The 19,249-nt window shown below is 40.7% G+C and overlaps 1 protein-coding gene across 1 annotated transcript in view; it reads right to left on the bottom strand.

Annotated features, from left to right (window-relative positions):
• Positions 1-1,761: 1,761 nt before the first annotated feature.
• The window catches only part of CKAP2L (cytoskeleton associated protein 2 like), a 31,008-nt gene continuing 13,520 nt past the window's right edge, over positions 1,762-19,249 (bottom strand). The window contains exons 5-9 of the mRNA XM_080813738.1: positions 17,481-17,688; positions 12,183-12,338; positions 6,392-6,455; positions 4,169-4,358; positions 1,762-2,961 (exon numbers count right to left, since the gene is read on the bottom strand). Coding sequence (XP_080669864.1) covers positions 2,736-2,961; positions 4,169-4,358; positions 6,392-6,455; positions 12,183-12,338; positions 17,481-17,688 — 844 coding nt within the window. The 3' untranslated portion in view covers positions 1,762-2,735. The remainder of the gene's footprint in view (positions 2,962-4,168; positions 4,359-6,391; positions 6,456-12,182; positions 12,339-17,480; positions 17,689-19,249) is intronic.

Below are 19,249 nucleotides of genomic sequence, written 5' to 3'. Positions count from 1 at the left end.
ATGGCGTCCTGTATGTTTTACTGAGTGGACTACGTCAGTCACCTGGTTTATTATTATGTCACGGGGATAGGGTGGGGCAAAAGATGGATTGTAAGACAAGAGGAAGTGGGGAAAGACTAGAAGGCTTTGGATTAGAACTCTGCTAAGCTAGTAGGAAGTCAGCTGGGGCAGCGTAGGGTGAAAGATACTTCTATTGGGGGCTATTCATTTAATGCAGGTTTTAAAAAAATTATTTTTATTTATTTTTTAAAAAATTTAAAAGGGATTTTATTTGTTTATTTGACACAGAGAGAGAGAGAGAGATCACAAGTAGGCAGGGAGGCAGAGAGAGAGGGGGAAGCAGGCTCTCAGCTGAGCAGAGAGCCCGACACGGGGCTCGATTCCAGGACCCTGAGATCATGACCTGAGCCAAAGGCAGAGGCTTAACCCACTCAGCTACCCAGGTGCCCCCCCCCCCTTTTTAAACCTAATGTTACCTCTGTACCCATTTATCTATACCTTAGTTGGAAATGTACTTCATTATTCCAAAGACTATAGTAGATACTGATAGTCCCACCTCTGGAAGAATTTTTAGTTGGGCAGAATATGTTTCCCAGGGTTCTTTGGAGATAAGTGCATGTGCCCAAAGTTACAATCCCGCAATCCTGAGTAGAAATAATGTGTCCAAATTCCAAGTCGTAGCCTTAAAAGGAGAGGGGCATGTCTTCTACCTCTTCTCTTCCCTGATGCCTCTGGCTGGAATGTGACCTTGGTTGAGAGCCATCCTTGGCCACATGAATGAGGCTGTACCCCTTGTACAGTCGTGGCCTGGGCCTGGCACCAAACAATGGACAGTTTCACTTGAACTGCTGATGAAAGAGAGACAAGTTTCCCTTTGGGACTAGTTACAGCAGCTGAATGGATACCCTCATTCTGACATTCAGCCCTGGGCAATCAGAAAGGAAGGGAATGGAAGCATCATCCCTGAGTTAGTGGCCTGGTAAAAAATGTGATCAGGTCACCTCATTTGTAGAATAAACCACAGTACTCTGGCTCTCATAGCAATTTCTGTTTGGTAAATGGGAACAGTTCAAGAAGTTCTCCTACTTTATCACCTTCTCACTCCTCATTTCCTTACTTGGAGTAGAGGTGGGGACTGAAAGCTCTGGACTTGGCGCCAGACAACCTTGAGCCTGAAATTTCAGCCCTATCACTGACCGTCTAACGAGCTTCTCCATACCTATGTCATAAGGCTACTGTGAAGATGGAGTGAGATAAGGGGTACAGAACCCAGTCAGAGGAAGCACTAAATAACAGTGTCTTACGCTATTGTTTGTGTGTGTAGGACTTTTCCCCTAGTAACCGACAGAAACCTAACACAGGCTTTCAGATTTTGTGATCTCTCGGCAACTCCCTGGGCATTATTTGGCTTCGCAGGTGAAGGGAGTCTGTCCAAAGGGAAGGAAAGGGCTGGCTGTGTGGATTCCTGCATTTTGGTCATGGTGACCATTTATTCTTATTGAAAATTAGTATTTTAACTTTATGGCTTTATAGCTCAGTTTTATGAACCTTGTCATTATAAACCTGACTTAGAGAGATGGTGCTTCCCTCATTGTGATGAAATCTAGTTCCTGGGTGGGGATGATGGTCAGACTCTGATCAAGGTGAGTTCTTCATGGTAATGAATGTTCATTGTGAGGTCTCTTGAGATTGCCTAATAGTGTTTCCCCAGACAAAACCCTAATTCACTAGACCAAGCCATCATCACTGTTTTTTTTTTTTAATAATAAATAAAATGCATGAATAAGCAGGAATGAACAAAATTTAATTTTTTTGTTTTAGATAATACTTAAATATTAAGAGAGCTAAAATTTAAAAATTCACAATATGTTGGCTAGGTTTTTCTATACATTATATTTACATAATGATTCTAATTTTACCCTTCCAAGAAGAGTTGCCCAGGAGGAAGGAAAGGCAACCTATGATAGTCTCTGGGGCTTGTACTGTCTTCTCAGGCCAAGTGTCCCCATAGCAAAGAATTGAAGAAGCAAGTGGCCCTCCCCACCCCTCTCCCCTGCTCCCTTTTGTTTTTCTTTGAAGCATTTCTGAATAACAAATGCACAATTAGATTTGGATATAAAAGCTAGACAACTAATACGGCTGTGTTTCACTGGAGAAGCCCTGGCACAGACAGGACGGGAATTGCCCCTCATCTATAGGGACACTGTGACGGAAGTCAGAGTCGCATACGAGAGTCATCTGGGACATCTGAGCAAAAGCATAGCTAGCATCGGCTCCGTAAAATGAGGGAATTTGATCAGTCTGTCGCATGGCATCTGGTCTGGAAAGCTAGCTTCTAAGCTCCCCTCACCGGGGCAGGGAGGACTCGCCCCCTCTGGGAAGTTGGATGCAGGAAGGAAAGTCTATCATCCTGTGGCACCAGCCTCCTCATGTAAAAAAGAACTACTGAGCCTACTGAGAGTAAATTAGGTCAATAAGGTGAAAATGTTTACCATACTTGTGGGGTAAATGAATAGTCAATAGTTTAAAATTTACGTACTATAAAAACTGTGGCAAACTGTAGTCTTAAATCCCCCACGACAGTCCCGTGGGAATATTAAATTTGAGAGTAAGCCCAGGGGCTTCGAACTCCTGAGAGCCCGCAGTCTGCCTGTCCATTATAAAGTTTTGGCCAGGTCACCTGGACAAGGCTCTGAAAACACCTTTAACAACAAAAACAAAAAGACATTAAGAAATTAGGACTCGAGGATTTTAAACCCTAATGTTACAGGCAAGGCCTCATTTTTACGAAATATGAAACACTCTGTTTCTTCCACTTCTAATAGCTCCTTGAGCGAGGCCACCACCACATCATGCTCCTGCAGCATTTCCGGGTAGCGGGACACCGCCCGCTCAATCCTGGCCGAGCGCCGCACGGGGGTGATGAGCTTCATGTCTTGTACTTCGGGCAAGCCGCTTATTCTGCGAGATAGAAGGAGGCATTCAGAATCTCCCGAAGTGTTAAGTGTGGTTTGCCTTTGATACTTGGCAGTGGGTGTTTGTTTATTCCATGAACCTTCAAAGAGTTGATAGGTTTTAAGGAAATGGGGCCTAACACCAAGTGGGGTGGGACACATGAATTCTAAGATTCTTTCTGGCTTTGACAGAAGATTATTCAAAAAACCTCTTTTAAGACGGTGGACAAACCACAAACTGAAACTGGGCCAACTGGGCATCTTCCTTGTAAACTTTAATGTGTTCCAATAAAAGTAGCCCTGAGGATAGTCTGCAGAGAACTTTCATGTAGTGAATCTGTTCTACATCTCATAAACCCTCTGATGACATTAGCCTAAGAAAACTAGCAGGCTGGTTGGCTAAAAACTCTCATAATAAATTCCAGAGTCAGCAAGAGGTGGTTTTCAGACCCCCTGCTTGCCTTCGTCCTTCTGTGAGTTGGCTGTAATGGCAGGAGAGAGAGGGGGTTTAGGAATGGAAGAGGCCCAGCTGTGCTTTCCAGGGAACTAAAATACAGAACTGTGTGGTCGTGGTGCTTTTGTTCGGAAGCCTTTTTTAAGATCATGGATAGAGACTGATGTTAACGTTTTAGGAAATGGCACTGATACCTGGACACAGTTCCTATGAATTCTGCCTTAAACTTTTACTTATTCAAACATCAAAGACTTTTTCAATAAAACGTGCAACTTCTACCTAGCACGTATCCGACGGCGCAGCCTGTTCTTATAGGGCTATTCGCCGTCCCTTCCCTCCTATAGCTACAGAGGTTGCCCCTGCTTGGCATTTTGTGTCCCCGCCCCGGGGCCTGGGAGGAAAGGTGGGTGGGATCTGTAATTGCAGTACCCAGTCCAGGAGGGAGGGGAAACCCATTCCAACCTGTCTCCACACTCCAGCACCACCTTCCTCATGGCGGGTCAGGTCTCCTCAGAGTGCTGTGAGGGCGATGGCGTGTGTGCACAGAAAGGGCACAGGTCTTCCTGTCAGTGGTTCCAACCCTCCCCTCACCCTCAGCTCCTTTCCTTAATGTCAAAGATGGGTTTGACATTAGACCACCTGTCCTCACATGACGCAGGGGTTTCCGTAAACTGCTGGTACTCTGCGTCTGTAGAAGTGAAACTGAGAACAGGGCTAGAGTTAGACCCGTGGACACAAAGCCTACTTAGAGTTTGCTTACCTAGGGATCGGGGCGATCTGTAATTTGATACCAGGATGATTATCCTGTTCTGCCTTGGTTATTTGGGGTGTTGCTGTAACCTGTTCTCCCTCTTTCAGAGACAGACAAGACTTTTCAGATTCGGTCTTGTCGGCCAGTTCTTCTGTTGCTGTTACATTCGTCTCAGCAACTGGAGAGTCGGAGGTAACGCCTGTGTGTGCAAGGTCAAGAAGGAAAGTAAGGTTTAGCAGTAGGTTTTAATACTGAACCTAAAAGGCAATAAAATAAAAAATCAACATACACAGTGATTTCCCAGTTTAAAAAAGAGTAACAGATTTGAAGTAAGACGTGTAGTTTTTCCCGCTCAGCCCTCTAATTTGCTCTGCTGTACGAGGCCATCCTTCTAACCAGCTCTCCAGACACTCTTTGGGTCTCCTTATCCCTTTAGATGGATCCTTGATAGTTTTTCCACATTCTGAACACATTCCCACCTCTTATTAGAGGTTCCCTTAGGGACTAATTATTGTTTTTTTTACCTTATACCATAACTTGGGTCAATTTCTTTGACTCACTAAGGTTAACTCAGTTGACCTTCTAATCCCTTCCTACCCAGAGATGACTACATGATTATTACCTTGGGCAATGGGTGAAAAAATGTCTTGTTTGAACACAATATACATGATAGCTCAATCACAACAACCGAAAGGAAGGGAAGAAATTTGGATTGAGATAGGCAGATATTGTGGTTGGAGGCTAAGACCCTAAAAGAGGTTGGGGGAGCCAAGAGGTGGGAAAGGTACGGATTCCTGTCTTTCTTCTTACCCCTTTGAAGAACAATGCCATGAATTACAAACAAATATCTGAATAGTAGCATCATTCCCAGTATAAGAGCACCATTGGGCATATCTCCTCTGTGACCTTATTCCCAAAAGTAATAGATTAGTTAGCTATCATTCCACATGACTTGGTTGTTCCCCAAAGTTCAATCTGTCTTAAAGGAGGAACATTTGTCACCTTCTAAGATCAGAAAAATAATCTGTTTTCTTTTCTCAGTGGAGCTTGTTTTTTCTTTCCATTCATATGACAAATATAAGCAATTAGAGTGGGCCACTCACTGTATTTGGCACAGTAATTTTCATAGAAGAGTTTTCTAAAGGTTCTAACCAATGATAGCAATGGTTAGCTAAATGAAAACGTTCCTGCGCCAGCTGATTTTTTTAAAAAAAGATTTTATTTATTTATTTTTTAAGATTTTATTTATGTATTTGACAGAGAGATACAGAGAGAACACAAGGAGACAAAGCAGCAAGCAGAGGGAGAGGGAGAAGCAAGCTCTCTGCTGAGCTGGGAGTCCGATGCGGGGCTCAATCCCAGGACCCTGGGATCATGACCTGAGCTGAAGGCAGCCGCTTAACTGACTGAGCCACCCAGGTGCCCCAAGATTTTATTTATTTATTTGAGAAAGAGAGCAAGACAGAAAGAGAAAGAGAACAGAAGCAGGGGGAAGCAGCAGAGGGAGAAACAGTGTCCCCCATAGGGAGCCCGAGGCAGGGCTTGATCCCAGGACCCTGGGATCATACCCGAGCCAAATGCAGACGCTTAACAGACTGAGCCACCCAGGTGCCTCTATTTTTAAAGGCTACAATGTGGATTTGGTTGTGTGAGTACAGGTGGATTGTTATGACACAGAGGCATCTCTCCCTTCTGCCTCAGTCTCGTCTGAGAAAGAGCCACTTGTCTTCTCCCACCTAGCACTCTAGGGAATCAAGATACCCTACCATAGGCTGCTCTTGTGAAAACAACCTATGTTTGGTGTTGAGCAGTATATTTACTTGTAATAATAGAAATAATTCAGCTGATGATGATGGCTGAAAAAGCTAGGCTATGGAAACCAAGAAGTGAGAGGGATTTCAGGGGACTTATAATTCTTTTCTTTTTTCCCTTATGTGTTCCTTGATGGCTTTTACTTGAGTGGCTAGAGGGAGTGAAATTTAAAACATTTTTTTAAAAAAGATTTTATTTCTTTATTTGACAGAGAGAGATCACAAGTAGGCAGAGAGGCAGGCAGAGAGGCAGGCAGAGAGAGAGAGGAGGAAGCAGGCTCCCTGCCCAGCAGGGAGCCTGATGCAGGACTCGATCCCAGGACTCTGAGATCACGACCCAAGCCGGAGGCAGAGGCTTAACCCGCTGAGTCACCCAGGCGCCCCTAAAGGGAGTGAAATTTAAATACAAAAATAGCAGTACCTTCTGTGGTTCTGTTTGGGTCTTGCAAAATATTAAGAACAACTTCCCGTAACTCTTGTATTTGCTGGAAGAAAGAAAATACATAAATAGTATTAAAAACATTCATGGAGGAAATGATCTAAGGAACTTTGCTTAACATCAAATAAGCTTTTTTTTTTTAAGAAAAATGTTTCCTTTTTAAAAATCTCTTATCTGACTACAAATAACATTTAAAAAGTTTCAGATTTACAGCTTTATGTAAAAAATGAAGGAACAAAGGAAATGTTGGTTAAATGCTGGCATGCTTTAATGAAGAAATGTGCTTATGGAAAGCTGTCTGTAGCGACATTTCTTTAAATCAGTTAATTTTCTTCTTGACTTACATGATCCCACTGAAGATGTATCCCCACATAAAGATTCTGGCCCAAAGATGTAAAGTTAGTTATACAAAAATGCAGCATACGTTTTTAGTGTTGTCTTTACTGGATTTTTGTTTTTATCATAAAAGTCATATACCTCATTACAGAAAAACTGAACAATAGTGAAACTTAAAAAGAGAAATCACCCGTAATCCAACCACCCAGATACAGCCTTTATTTATTTTTTAAAAAGATTTTATTTGTTTATTTGACACAGAGAGACACAGCGAGAGACGAACAGAAGCAGGGGGAGTGGGAGAGGGAGAAGCAAGCTTCCCGCTGAGCAGGGAGCCCGATGCGGGGCTCAATCCCAGGACCCTGGGATCATGACTTGAGCTGAAGGCAGATGCTTAACGACTGAGCCCCCCAGGCACTCCCCCAAATAGAGCCTTTAGCTAGCATTTTGGATAATTTCCCCTAGTCTTTCCTTTCTTTCTTCTTTTATTTAGTAACATAAAAACATAACATTAGACATAACATATAAAATACACTATTAAACATAACATAAAAAACAAAACATTAGAAAAAAGCCATTATTATTAAAAGTACTTTTCTGGTAAATATTAAAAAGTACTTTTCTGGGGTAACTGGGTGGCTCAATGGGTTAAGTCTCTGCCTTCGGCTCAGGTCGTGATCTCAGGGTTCTGGGATCGAGCCCCGCATTGGGCTCTCTGCTCAGCGGGGAGCCTGCTTCCCCTCTCTCTTTCTCTGCCTGCCTCTCTGCCTACTTGTGATCGCTCTCTCTCTGTCAAAAAAATAAATAAAATCTTTTAAAAAAAGTACTTTTCTGGTAAAATTATCTGAGATAGACTTCCTTTTTAAAGTATCTAAGCCATTCCATGAAGTAGAACAACATAAGTGAACTGTAATATCTCATAGGAATATTATATTTGGAGCTTGGCCTTTCTCTCTCTCTCTCTTTTTTAAAGATTTCATTCATTTATTTGTCACAGAGAGAGAGCACAAGCAGGGAGAGCAGCCGGCAGATGGAGAAGCAGACTCCTGGCTGAGCAGGGAGCCTGATGTGGGACTTGAACCCAGGGCCCTGGCATCACAACCTGAGCTGGAGGCAGACATTTAACCGACTGAGCCACCCAGGTGTCTCTCTCTCTCTCTCTCTTTTTTTTTTTAAATATTTCACTCATTTATTTATTTTTCAGAGAGAGCGAGAGAGCACAAGCAGGGAGAGCAGCAGGCAGAGGGAGAAGCAGACTCCTGAAGGAGCCTGGTCTTTCTGATCTGGGATTCTCTATCAAATAAATGATAGATGTAAACTGACAACAGAACATAAAAGCAAAGCTGTTCATACATTTTCACAAAGTCTAACATAATTCAAGCTTAAGGGAATGGGAATAAATGCACAGAATACATTGCGAAAAGTCTGAATTATATAAAACATTTATCAAACAAATTTTACATTTTTACAGGCTTCTAGTTAAAGACGATGGATTGAATATACATTTATTTCTAATCCCTATGGAAACTCTAGTGAAATGATAATGGGATTAAAGGGGGCAATAACTACAAAGAATAGAGGAAATAGCAACAAGATTTGGAAGCTAGAATGTAGAAGGATGTAGAAGGAAGAGATAACCAACTTAACCGACAGGAAAGAGCTGAATCCTAAGCTGGCAGTGTGGCAGAGAAACAACATGATTCAACCCCAGGGCCTTTCTGAAAGGCTCAAGAATGAATGGGGGGGGGGGTCAAAATCAGGAGGACTTGAGCATCAGTTCAGCAGTCAGACCTCCAAGTCTTTTTTTTTTTTTTTTTAAAGATGTTATTAATTGAGAGAGCGACAGAGAGAGCACAAGCTGGGAAAGAGCTAGAGGCAGAAGGAGAGGGAGAAGCAGACTTCCTGCTGAGTGGGAAGCTCAATGCCAGGCAAAATCCCAGGGTCCTGAGATCGTGACCCAAGCCAAAGTCAGAAGCTTAACCGACTGAGCCACCCAGGTGCCCCTCCAAGTCTTTACCCTAACAGAAAACTGAAGATGTATTTTCCAAGTCTCTGGGGAATATCAAGCACTATCGAAGGTGGGGATGCCCACTGAAATAAAGGGATAAATGAAAGTTTCCATGCTGAAGGTTGAGATTCCCAGCTCTCTTCTCCCCCCCAACACTGGTAACCTGGTTTCCAGATCCTTCTTTAGACAATATGGGCAATTTTAGAGTTAAGATCTAGATATTGAAGGTTCTTCAACCAACTGGATTAGCCAGATCACCCTGTGGTAAAACCTCATTGGTGTGTCCAGAGCTTTTTCAAGCCACATCTTTGTATACAGCCCAGTTTTTACTGGCATCTGAGTAAAGCTTTTCATGAACAACAGAAAAGAAAAGAAAAGACAAGAAAAGAAAACCACCACCAACAGCAATAACACAAAACAGAGAGAGAAGAAAACCATTGGAGGGGTGCCTGGGTGGCTCAGTGGGTTAAGGGTTGGACTTGTGGTTTCAGCTCAGGTCATGATCTCATAGGTCATGGGATTAAGCCCTGAGTGAGGCTCCGTGCTCAGTGGGAAGTCTGTTGAAGATTCTCTCCCTCTGCCCCTCCTGCCATGCACAAACACTGGCTCTCTCTTTCTATTAAAAATAATGAAATTAAAAAAAAATAAAACCACCCCCAACAACAACACAAACAACAGAGAGAGAAGAAAAGCACTGGAGAAGAAAAACAGGCAATGCAGATAGAAATGGGAATGTGAGGGTAATGGTGAAAGGTCCCAGAATAATAGGCAAAGATAGTGGTAAAGAGCAACCTGTAGAGACTGGAACTTGTCAGAAAGTTCTGGGAGAAGGGTCTTTAAGAAAAAGAAATCGATAAGCTATCTGATGTTTTAAAAGTATTGAGAAATTTTGGACCTCATCAAGATAAAACGCTCCTGCACAACAAAGGAAACAATCAACAAAACTAAAAGGCAACCAATGGAACGGGAGAAGATATTTGCAAATGACATATCTGATAAAGGGTTAGTCTCCAGAATCTATAAAGAACTCATCAAGGGGTGCCTGGGTGGCTCAGTGGGTTAAAGCCTCTGCCTTTGGCTCAGGTCATGATCCCAGAGTTCTGGGATCCAGCCCCGAATGGGGCTCTTTGCTCCGCGGGGAGCCTGCCTCCTCCTCTCTCTCTCTGCCTGCCTCTCTGCCTGCTTGTGATCTCTGTCAAATAAATAAATAAAATCTTAAAAAAAAAAAAGAACTTATCAAAATCAATACCCCCAAAATAAATCATCCAATTAAGAAATGGGCAGAAGACATGAACGGACAGACATTTCTCCAGAGAAGACATATAAATGGCTAAGAGGCACATGAAAAAATGCTCAGCATTACTTGGCATCAGGGAAATACAAATCAAAACCACAAGGAGATACCACTGCCCACCTGTAAAAATAGCTAAAATTAACAACTGAGGAAATAATAGTTGTTAGTGAAGAAGTAGAGAAAGGGGAATACTTTTGCATTATTGGTGGGAATGCAAGTGGTAAAGCCACTCTGGGAAACAGTATGGAGAGTCCTCAAAAAGTTAAAAATAGAACTACCCTAAGACCCAGCAATTATACTACTGGGTATTTATCCAAAGGATACAAAAACTGGATTCAAAGGGGCACATGGACCCCAATGTTTATAGTAGCCCTATCTGCAATAGCCAAATTATGGAAAGAACCCAAATGTCCATCAACTTATGAATGGATAAAGAAAATGTGGTGTATATATACACAATGGACTATTACTCAGCCATCAAAAAGAATGAAGTCTTGTCATTTGCAACAACATGGATGGAACTAGAGTGTATTATGCTAAGTGAAATAAGTCAGTCAGAGAAAGACAAATATCAATGATTTTACTCATATGTAGGATTTAAGAAACCAAACAGATGAACATAGGGGAAGAGAAGGAAAAATAAAATAGGATGAAAACAGAGAGGGAGGCCAACCATAAGTGACTCTGAACTATAGGGCTGCTGGAGGGGTGGTGGGTGGAGGGATGGGTTAAATGGGTGATGGGCATTAAAGAGGGCACTTGTGGTGAGTGCTTTGTGTTACGTGTCAGTGATGAATCACTAAATTCTATTGCTGAAACCAATACTACACTATATGTTAACTAACTTGAATTAAAAAAAGAAATATTGAGAAATTTAGACAGAGAAAAGTTCAGAATCAATTATATACTAATAAATACTAAGCAAAGGGAAAACGAGACAATAATTAACTTCAGGAAAATTAGAAGATCATGCTTGAAAGGTAAAATAACCTTAGTATGTATTACATGGCTCAATGTATTCATGTATTTCTTATATATTCATAACAATATGAACATAGGATTATTCATAACAACAGTAACCAGGATTCCATATAACTCTAGTGGAAATATGGAGGATGGCAAAATTTGCAGGATGTGTGTCAGAAAGAGGGTTAAATCCTTATCCTGCATAGTTGGAAATCTACAAATCATGTCTAAAACTGAAAAATCAAGAAATAGCAATTAAGCACATTATCTGAAACTATCCAGGTAAATATGAACATAATCAGTTTGCTCTGGGAAGTGGGAAATGGGAGGCCTTATGGAAGGAAACTTACTGGATGGTTTTGACTATTTAAACTATGTGCATCTACAATTCTGATTTTGAAAAATGGGAAGAGGTATGGTAGAATAGAAAATGACATGGAAAGTGACATTTAGGTGAAAAGAGTTATGAAACTTGGATGAAGTCTTTGTTAAAAAAAGTCATATGGAGACAGTGGTTTTGCAATGAAATTTTTTTCATGTACTGGCTCTGAATTATTGTTGTGTGAATATTGATATGTTGGGCTTAATGTATCTTTAGTTTTTTTATGATGAGGTATAATTTTGTAAGTACTGCATATTGATGTAACTTTCCATGCTATTACTTTCTACAAGTGCATATTTCTACAATGAGTGTAAAGTGAGACACATTCATTTAACAAGAACAGTGATTCTATTAGTTTACATGAAACACTATTTCTACTGAATAAAATAGTTTTTTAAAAAGATTTATTTATTCATTTAAGAGAGAGAGAGAAAGAGAGAGTAAGAGAGAGCATGTAAGCAGTGGGGAGAGGCAGAGGGAGAGAGAGACTCACAAGCAGGCTACCTGCTGAGGGGAGAATAGGGAGCCCAATCACATGACCCATGAAATCATGACTTGAATTGGAATCACAAGTTGGATGCTTAACTGACTGAGCCACCCAGGTGCCCCTCTAGCAAATAAATTTTTAATTAAATGTACATAAAGGACTTGTGCTTCATAATCTATGTATACTTGATGAAGTAAATTAGAAGTTTACAATTACATTGTATGACTGCCATACTGCAAACAACAGACAACTAACATGAGAGAATTTTCCAGAAGTTACCCACCCAAGACAGATACTCACTGTTGCCCCATTTCTAATGGCCTCTTCATACAGCCCAATAACATCAAAGGGACCTTTACTTGCCAACAACTTTGCTTTACAGATCCAGAATTTAGCAAATTTTTCGACCTCAGGAATACTGGACAATATGGTAAATATTGCATTAGAAGGTACACCCTGTAAAAAAAAAAAATACCCAGAGGTAATTATTACCATTTTGCTGTTATTCTCACATCTAATGTTCATCAGAGCAGTTATGCAGAAATCAGTCTGATCACTTTTGCTTAATTTAATTTCTAAAAAAATTCAAATTTACTGAGGTACAGTTTACATATAATAAAATGCATCCATTTAAACAGTATATTTCGATAAGTTTTGACACTGGTCATTCAACTTTAAGAGTTACACAAGACCAAATCGTAAAATGTTTTTCACAGCTGAAGGTAAGGAATATGTTTACATTTTTATGCAAAACCAAACCCCAAACCAAACCAAACCAAACCCTACAGGAATCAACATTCATATATTTCTTACATATTCATAATAATGTGAACACTGAATAGTGAATAGAATTTCCATATGTTTCTAGCAGAAGTATGAAGGATGGCACAGGTAAGCAAGGGTCATGGGGTGTGTATATTTGTGTGTGTTGGAGATCCATGCAGCATATATAAAAAGGACTAATTCTCACAAAAAGTAACTTTAAAATATCCTCACTAATTTGGTCCCCTTCTGGCTTGTATCCATAGCAGAGAGTGACATGGATCAGGAGGAATATGGGGAGCTACCATGACCAGAAACCCAGATACTGGCACACTCAGCTAAGCAGTGCCTCCTACTCCCCCTGAGAGGAGGAAGCCCCAAAGGTAAGCTCACAGTCAAGAATCCTCAATGTCTGAGAAAACCAACACTGCATGAAAGAGGCATAAATCTCAACAGAATTGAAGAAGAAATCAATGAGCTGAAAATTTGGCTGTGGGATTCTCCCAGAACTCACTGTGACTGAACAGAGAAATGAAGGGTATGAAAGAGAAGTTGAGAGTTCTGGAGGGAATAATCTATTAATCAGGAATTCCAACATCCACCTAAGAGATGGAACATTCACCATGACTGATCAGACATTCATTTCAACAAATTCTATCAAGCAGAACACATACAGGCTACAGTTACAATGTAGTATAATTAGAAGCTGGAAAAAAAGATAGTCACGAAAAACAAAACAAAACAGAACTCTATCTGGAAGTTAAAAGATATTCTTCTAAGATAACTTTCAGGTTAAAGAACTCAAAATGGAAATCTCAAACTATTTAGAGATGAACAATAATGAGCATGCTTGTCAATTATTAATCTATGGCCTCCTAGTTCCAAACCCACCTTTTATCCTCTGTTTTGGGGCACTGGGGCTGGAATTCTGTAAATCACCCACTGTTTTCACAGCACAGGGTTTTGCCAGTAAGGGGAAATAGAGGGAGACTGTGGGCATGGAGAAGAGAGGGATTTCCTCTTTCGCCACCCAGCAATGGTCCTTCACTCTGGCAGCAACGGTAGATTCTAGCCTCTACCTTTTTTCCTGGTGCTTACAGATCCTGCCTCACTGTGCTCTCTCAGAGGCAAAAGCACCCAGTGGTAGCATCCTTTCCTCAAGGTCTGAGTCCCAGCCCTGCTGGGCCCCTCCACCAGTTTTTGGTACCAGCATCTGCTAGGTAGTATGGCCTCCTTAGAGTTGGAGTTTATTTCTCCTAGCTTCTAGATTCTAATACCCTCAAACTCTCTTCATTCCCCTTAGCCCAGTGGGTAATAGCTGCTTTCTGAAGTTAGCATCTCTGTTACCTCAGGTTCCCTTTTGCTGTCAGCCCTGTGTGTAGTACCCACATTTCCTCTGATGGTCCCTGTACCATTTTTGTGCACTGAGGCTTACAAGGTTCTTTCATGTCCAACAGTCAGCATCTGCTCCTCTTTGTATGTACCAGAGAGTCAGAGTGCCTGGGGATTTTTATCTCCCCAGGGGCAGCCATTAATCAATGACCATGGAAGTATTAATACTATAGGTTCCTTGCCCTGATCAGGATGATTCTGAGAGCTCTGATCCAGTCTCCAGAGCTCCCCTGTGGGATTGTGCTGCAGTTAGATTCCATGGATTTTGTTTGATACCACATCCTTCTTGTTCCCTTTCTCTTCTGGGCCCACATCCCCAATCCTCTCTGTTTTTCCTGGGACCCTCTTCCTAATAAACTACTTTCAAACAAATTCTCCTCTTAGGATTTGCTTCTAGGGAACTTACATAAGACATTGTGAAACACACTTTACATTACATTCATTCTAGTAGAATACCTGGTGCAGACTCTGGAAAACAGTGTGGAGGTTCCTCAAAAAACTGAAAATAGAGCTACCCTATGACCCAGCGATTGCACTACTGGGTATATATCCTAAAGATACAAACGTGGTGCTCCGAAGGGGCACGTGCACCCGAATGTTTATAGCAGCAATGTCCACAATAGCCAAACTGTGGAAAGAGCGTAAATGTCCATCAACAGATGAATGGATAAAGAAGATGTGGTATATATACACAATGGAATACTATGCAGCCATCAAAAGACATGAAATCTTGCCATTTGCGACGACATGGATGGAACTAGAGGGTATCATGCTTAGTGAAATAAGTCAATCGGAGAAAGACAACTATCATATGATCTCTTTGATATGAGGAAGTGGAGATGCAATGTGGGGGGTTTGGGGGGAGGTAGGAAAAGAAAAAATGAAAAGATGGGATTGGGAGGGAGACAAACCATAAAAGACTCAATCTCAAAAAACAGACTGAGGGTTGCTGGGGGGAAGGGGGATGGGAGAGGGTGGTGGGGAAAGGGACATTGGGGAGGGTATGTGCTATGATGAGTGCTGTGAAATGTGTAAACCTGGCGATTCACAGACCTGTACCCCTGGGGATAAAAATACATTATATGCTTATTAAAATAAAAAAAATAAGTAAATAAGATCTCAAAAAAAAAAAAAGAAAGAAAGAAAAAAAAAAAGAATACCTGGTACAGTTTCTGTTTTTCTGAGTTGACTGACTAATACAGAACCTTACCTAATCAAACATAAAGGATTTGACTAAAGCTAAATTCAGAGGCAAATTTATAGCATTAAAATGTATTTTTAAGAAAATAAGATTGACATAAATGATTTAAGCTTTCAACTAAAAAGGCTAATTAAAAACAATAAACATAAAAACAGATTCATTGATGCAAGAGAAAAAAAAATCAATAAAACCCCAGAGATGGACGTTTAAAAAGATTGATAGAGAAATCTTTAGAATTTTTTTTTTTAAGATTTTATTTATTTATTTGACAGACAGATATCACAAGTAGGCAGAGAGGCAGGCAGAGAGAGAGAGAGGAAGCAGGCTGCCTGCTGAGCAGAGAGCCCGATGCGGGACTCGATCCCAGGACCCTGGGATCATAACCTGAGCCAAAGGCAGAGGCTTTAACCCACCGAGCCACCCAGGTGCCCTGATAGAGAAATCTTTAAATAAAAGGCACAGAATCACTAAAATTAGCTCAGGAAATACAAAACCGCAATAGACCAATGGTCACAGAAAAAATTGAAAAGATATACCCAAAACTATGCTCCATAGTCTAGATGACTTTATGAGCAAGTTCTTATCAAAGCTTCAGAGGAAAAATAATTCTCATGTTGTATAAACTATTTTCAGAGTACAAGGGAAGAGGAAAATGCCCAACTTAACTATCAAGGCCAGCATAATACTAATATTAGGGAAACACAAGAAAAGACAACAAAAGAGCATATATCAAAATCTGAAATAAAATAACTGCAACTCACAAAACTATATACTTCATTTTTCTATGTGCCTACGTGGTATGTACATGCATAAAAGCTGTCTGGATGGATAACTGGTAATAGTGGTCAGGTCTAGGGAGAAGCCTGGGATACATAAGGTGTGTGTGCATGCATAATAGTTGTTATTGATAATTGTACGAGATCATGTAAGTAAAGTGTTAGAATAGTGCATGGCATATAAGAGCATATAAGAGCCAGATGTGCTTGGTGGGGAGGTCTAGTCACTTTCTATTTGAAATGTTTTTAATTTTATTAATATTATTATTGTTATTATTTTTAGAGGGAGGGAGGGGCAGAGGGAGCCAGAGAATTTTAAGCAGGCTCTATGCGCAGGCATAGTGCAAAGCCCGGCATGGGGCTCAGTCTCATGACCCTGAGATCATGACCTGAGCTGAAATCAAGAGTCTTGACGCTTAACCAACTGAGCCACCCAATTGTCCCTGAAATGTTTTTAATAATAAGAATGTATTCATGGGGGTGCCTGGGTGGCTCAGTCCATTAAGCATCTGCCTTCGGCTCAGGTTATAATCCCAGGTTTCTGGGATTGAGTCTCACATAGGGTTCCCTGGCCAGTGGGGAGTCTGCTTCTCCTTCTTCTGTAGCTCCCTCTGCTTCTCTCTCTGTGTCAAATAAATAAATAAAATCTAAAGCAAAAATTGTTAAAGAGTGTATTCATGCATTTTCTTTAATACAATGAGAACAAAAGAAAGAGCAACAACAAAAAAAGAATTGAACTTTAGTTCCATCAAGGGGAAATAATTAATGTTTAACTGAATTTTGCAAAAAAATTGCCTGGAATAGACCTAAATTGAAGGTTTCTTTTTTCTGTTGCTGTCCAATGCCATCAGCCAAAGGACAGAATTTGGTTTGCTTCAGGCAAGGACCTTAGTATAGATGTCTACCCAATGGTTTTTTATTAATATATTTTTCCTTCAAGGCATCTCCTAGGGATCATACCCTTTGCTTACCATCTCCTTTATCCTTATCTGCAGAATCCAAGATACAATTTAGCTGCCAATTATAGCTCCCCAGAGTCATCAGGATAACCTAATTTTATACATGACCTTGCCTTTGACTTCAGCTTCATATCCAAATGTCAAGTATTTACTCCTTGACCTTGATGCCTAAAGAAGGCAAAATTCCTTTTGGATCCCTTGAGAGGCAGACTGCTTGGGTTAGTTTTCCAACTTCTTTGTGCCTCAGTTTCATTTGTAAAGTGGGCATGGTAATAGTTGTTATTGATAATTGTACGAGATCATGTAAGTAAAGTGTTAGAACAGTGCCTGGCATATAAGAGCCTTTATTTAAGTGCATGCCATCATTATTATTGCTATTCTGTATTTGAAAAAGCAGATGAATTTCTGCTAAGACCAAGGTTATCTTTCTTATACTATATTTAAGAAAAATATTTAAAAACTGTAAAGTTCTAGGCCAAAGCTTTGGGAACTTATCCTCCTTACTCACCTCCTCAATGAGTTGCAGACATTGTGTTAGAGTGTTGTTAATTTTGTTGGACAGTTCAAGTTGTGCTTTCTTTTCTTCTTCTTCTTCTTCCATACTCTTCCAGAATGAAATATTCATTTCCTCTATTATTTTTCTTTTTGTTTTAAGTTCCATAGGAGGCCGTTTATAGATTTTCCCCTTAGATTTCTGCCATTCTTCCAGTTGTTTCCTGTTATAAAATTAAGAGTTGGGGCATGGGAAAATGCTTTAGGTTTCTTTTTGTATGTAGTCACACTTTCAAAGTATAAGATATGCATAGATTGAGTACCACTAAACACCTTCAACTACACACAAAGTCAGGAGAATGGAGTTAAAAACAATTTACAAATGGGTAATCGCCACAATGGTTGCCCCTACCCTTCAGAAGGCAGATTGCAGAGGGATTACTAGGATCTCACTCCTCAAATTCCTTGACTTCATGATTATTCTTCATTATTTTTCTCTAAAAATTTTCATTTCACCTGTATATTACTTCTGGCACTTGCTTTCCTAAAACATCCCTCCACCTCTGAGATCACAAACTCAGCACTCCCATTTCTCTTACCATAAGCTCTCTATCTGCCACTCAACCAGACCCACCAAACCTGCATTCTGCCCTTAATAGGGTCTTGGCCAGAGTCACCCACTTTTCCCAGTTCATTAGCCTTCTCCTGGCCACATGTGACCACCTTTCTTCCTAAACAAGATCAATAACTTCAGGAATCATAAGTAGCTAGACTCTGATGGTGGCCAAATCTTAATCCTCACCCTCCTCCACCCACTCCTGCTTCTAAGCAGTCAACAGATTACTGTTGGAAGAGGTACCAAGACCCATAGACTCAAGCATGTGAAGGTAGGCTCTTCAGCTTCTTTAAATTACTACATGTTTATAACTCACAGATGTACATTTCAAGCCAGATTTTCTCCTAGAGCCCCAAACTTTATAAAACCTACTGCCTAGTTGGTGTTTTTTAATTTGATGTTTGACAGTCACTTCAAATTTAATGCTGTCTAAAATAAAGGTATGGATGTTCATCTTCAAACCTGTTCCCAAATAGCCTATATTGGTAAATAGTACCCTAGTCTACCCAGTTGCTGGGACCTAGAACGAGGGGTTGTCTTTACATAGTTCTTTCTTTCCCTCACATCTGACAACATTGTACAGCCAGTAGACTTCTATCTCTACTACCATGACCCTAGTCTGTATCATTGTCACCTTCTTCCTGAAATGTTGTAGCAACTTCCTTCCTAACTCATGTCCTTGCTTCCACTCTCACCCTCAACAAATTCATCATGTGCCCAGTAGCCAGAGTAGTTTTAAAGTGTAAAGCAGACCATGTCACTGCTCATACCCCTTTCCCTCTTACTCTATCCACACCAGGAGCTTTGATGTTCCTTCAGTTACTTGACCCACCCTCTTTCCTGTCTCAGGGTCTTGAATTATCATCTTCATTCAGTCATCTGCTCAAATGACACCTCTTAGAAGAGATAATTATGTGTATTATTTAATTTCATTAATGTGTTGGTTTTCTGTCTTCTCCACTAGAATGCAAGTTCTGTGAAGGCAGACATCTTCAATGTCCCAGTGCCTAGCTCAGTGTCTAGAACCCAGAAGCGTTCAGTAACATACAGCAAAATTCACCTTTTTTTTGAAGTGTATGGTTCTGTGAGATTTGACAAATGCACAAAGCCATGTCACCCCAACTACAATATAATCCCTTCAAAAATTCCTTCATGTTTCTTGGTAGTCA

Source organism: Martes martes (genome assembly GCF_963455335.1).
Source record: "Martes martes genome assembly, chromosome: 9".
NCBI lineage: Eukaryota > Metazoa > Chordata > Mammalia > Carnivora > Mustelidae > Martes > Martes martes.
The sequence above is the reverse complement of the archived record's forward strand: the minus strand, read 5'-3'. Positions and strand labels throughout refer to the sequence as shown.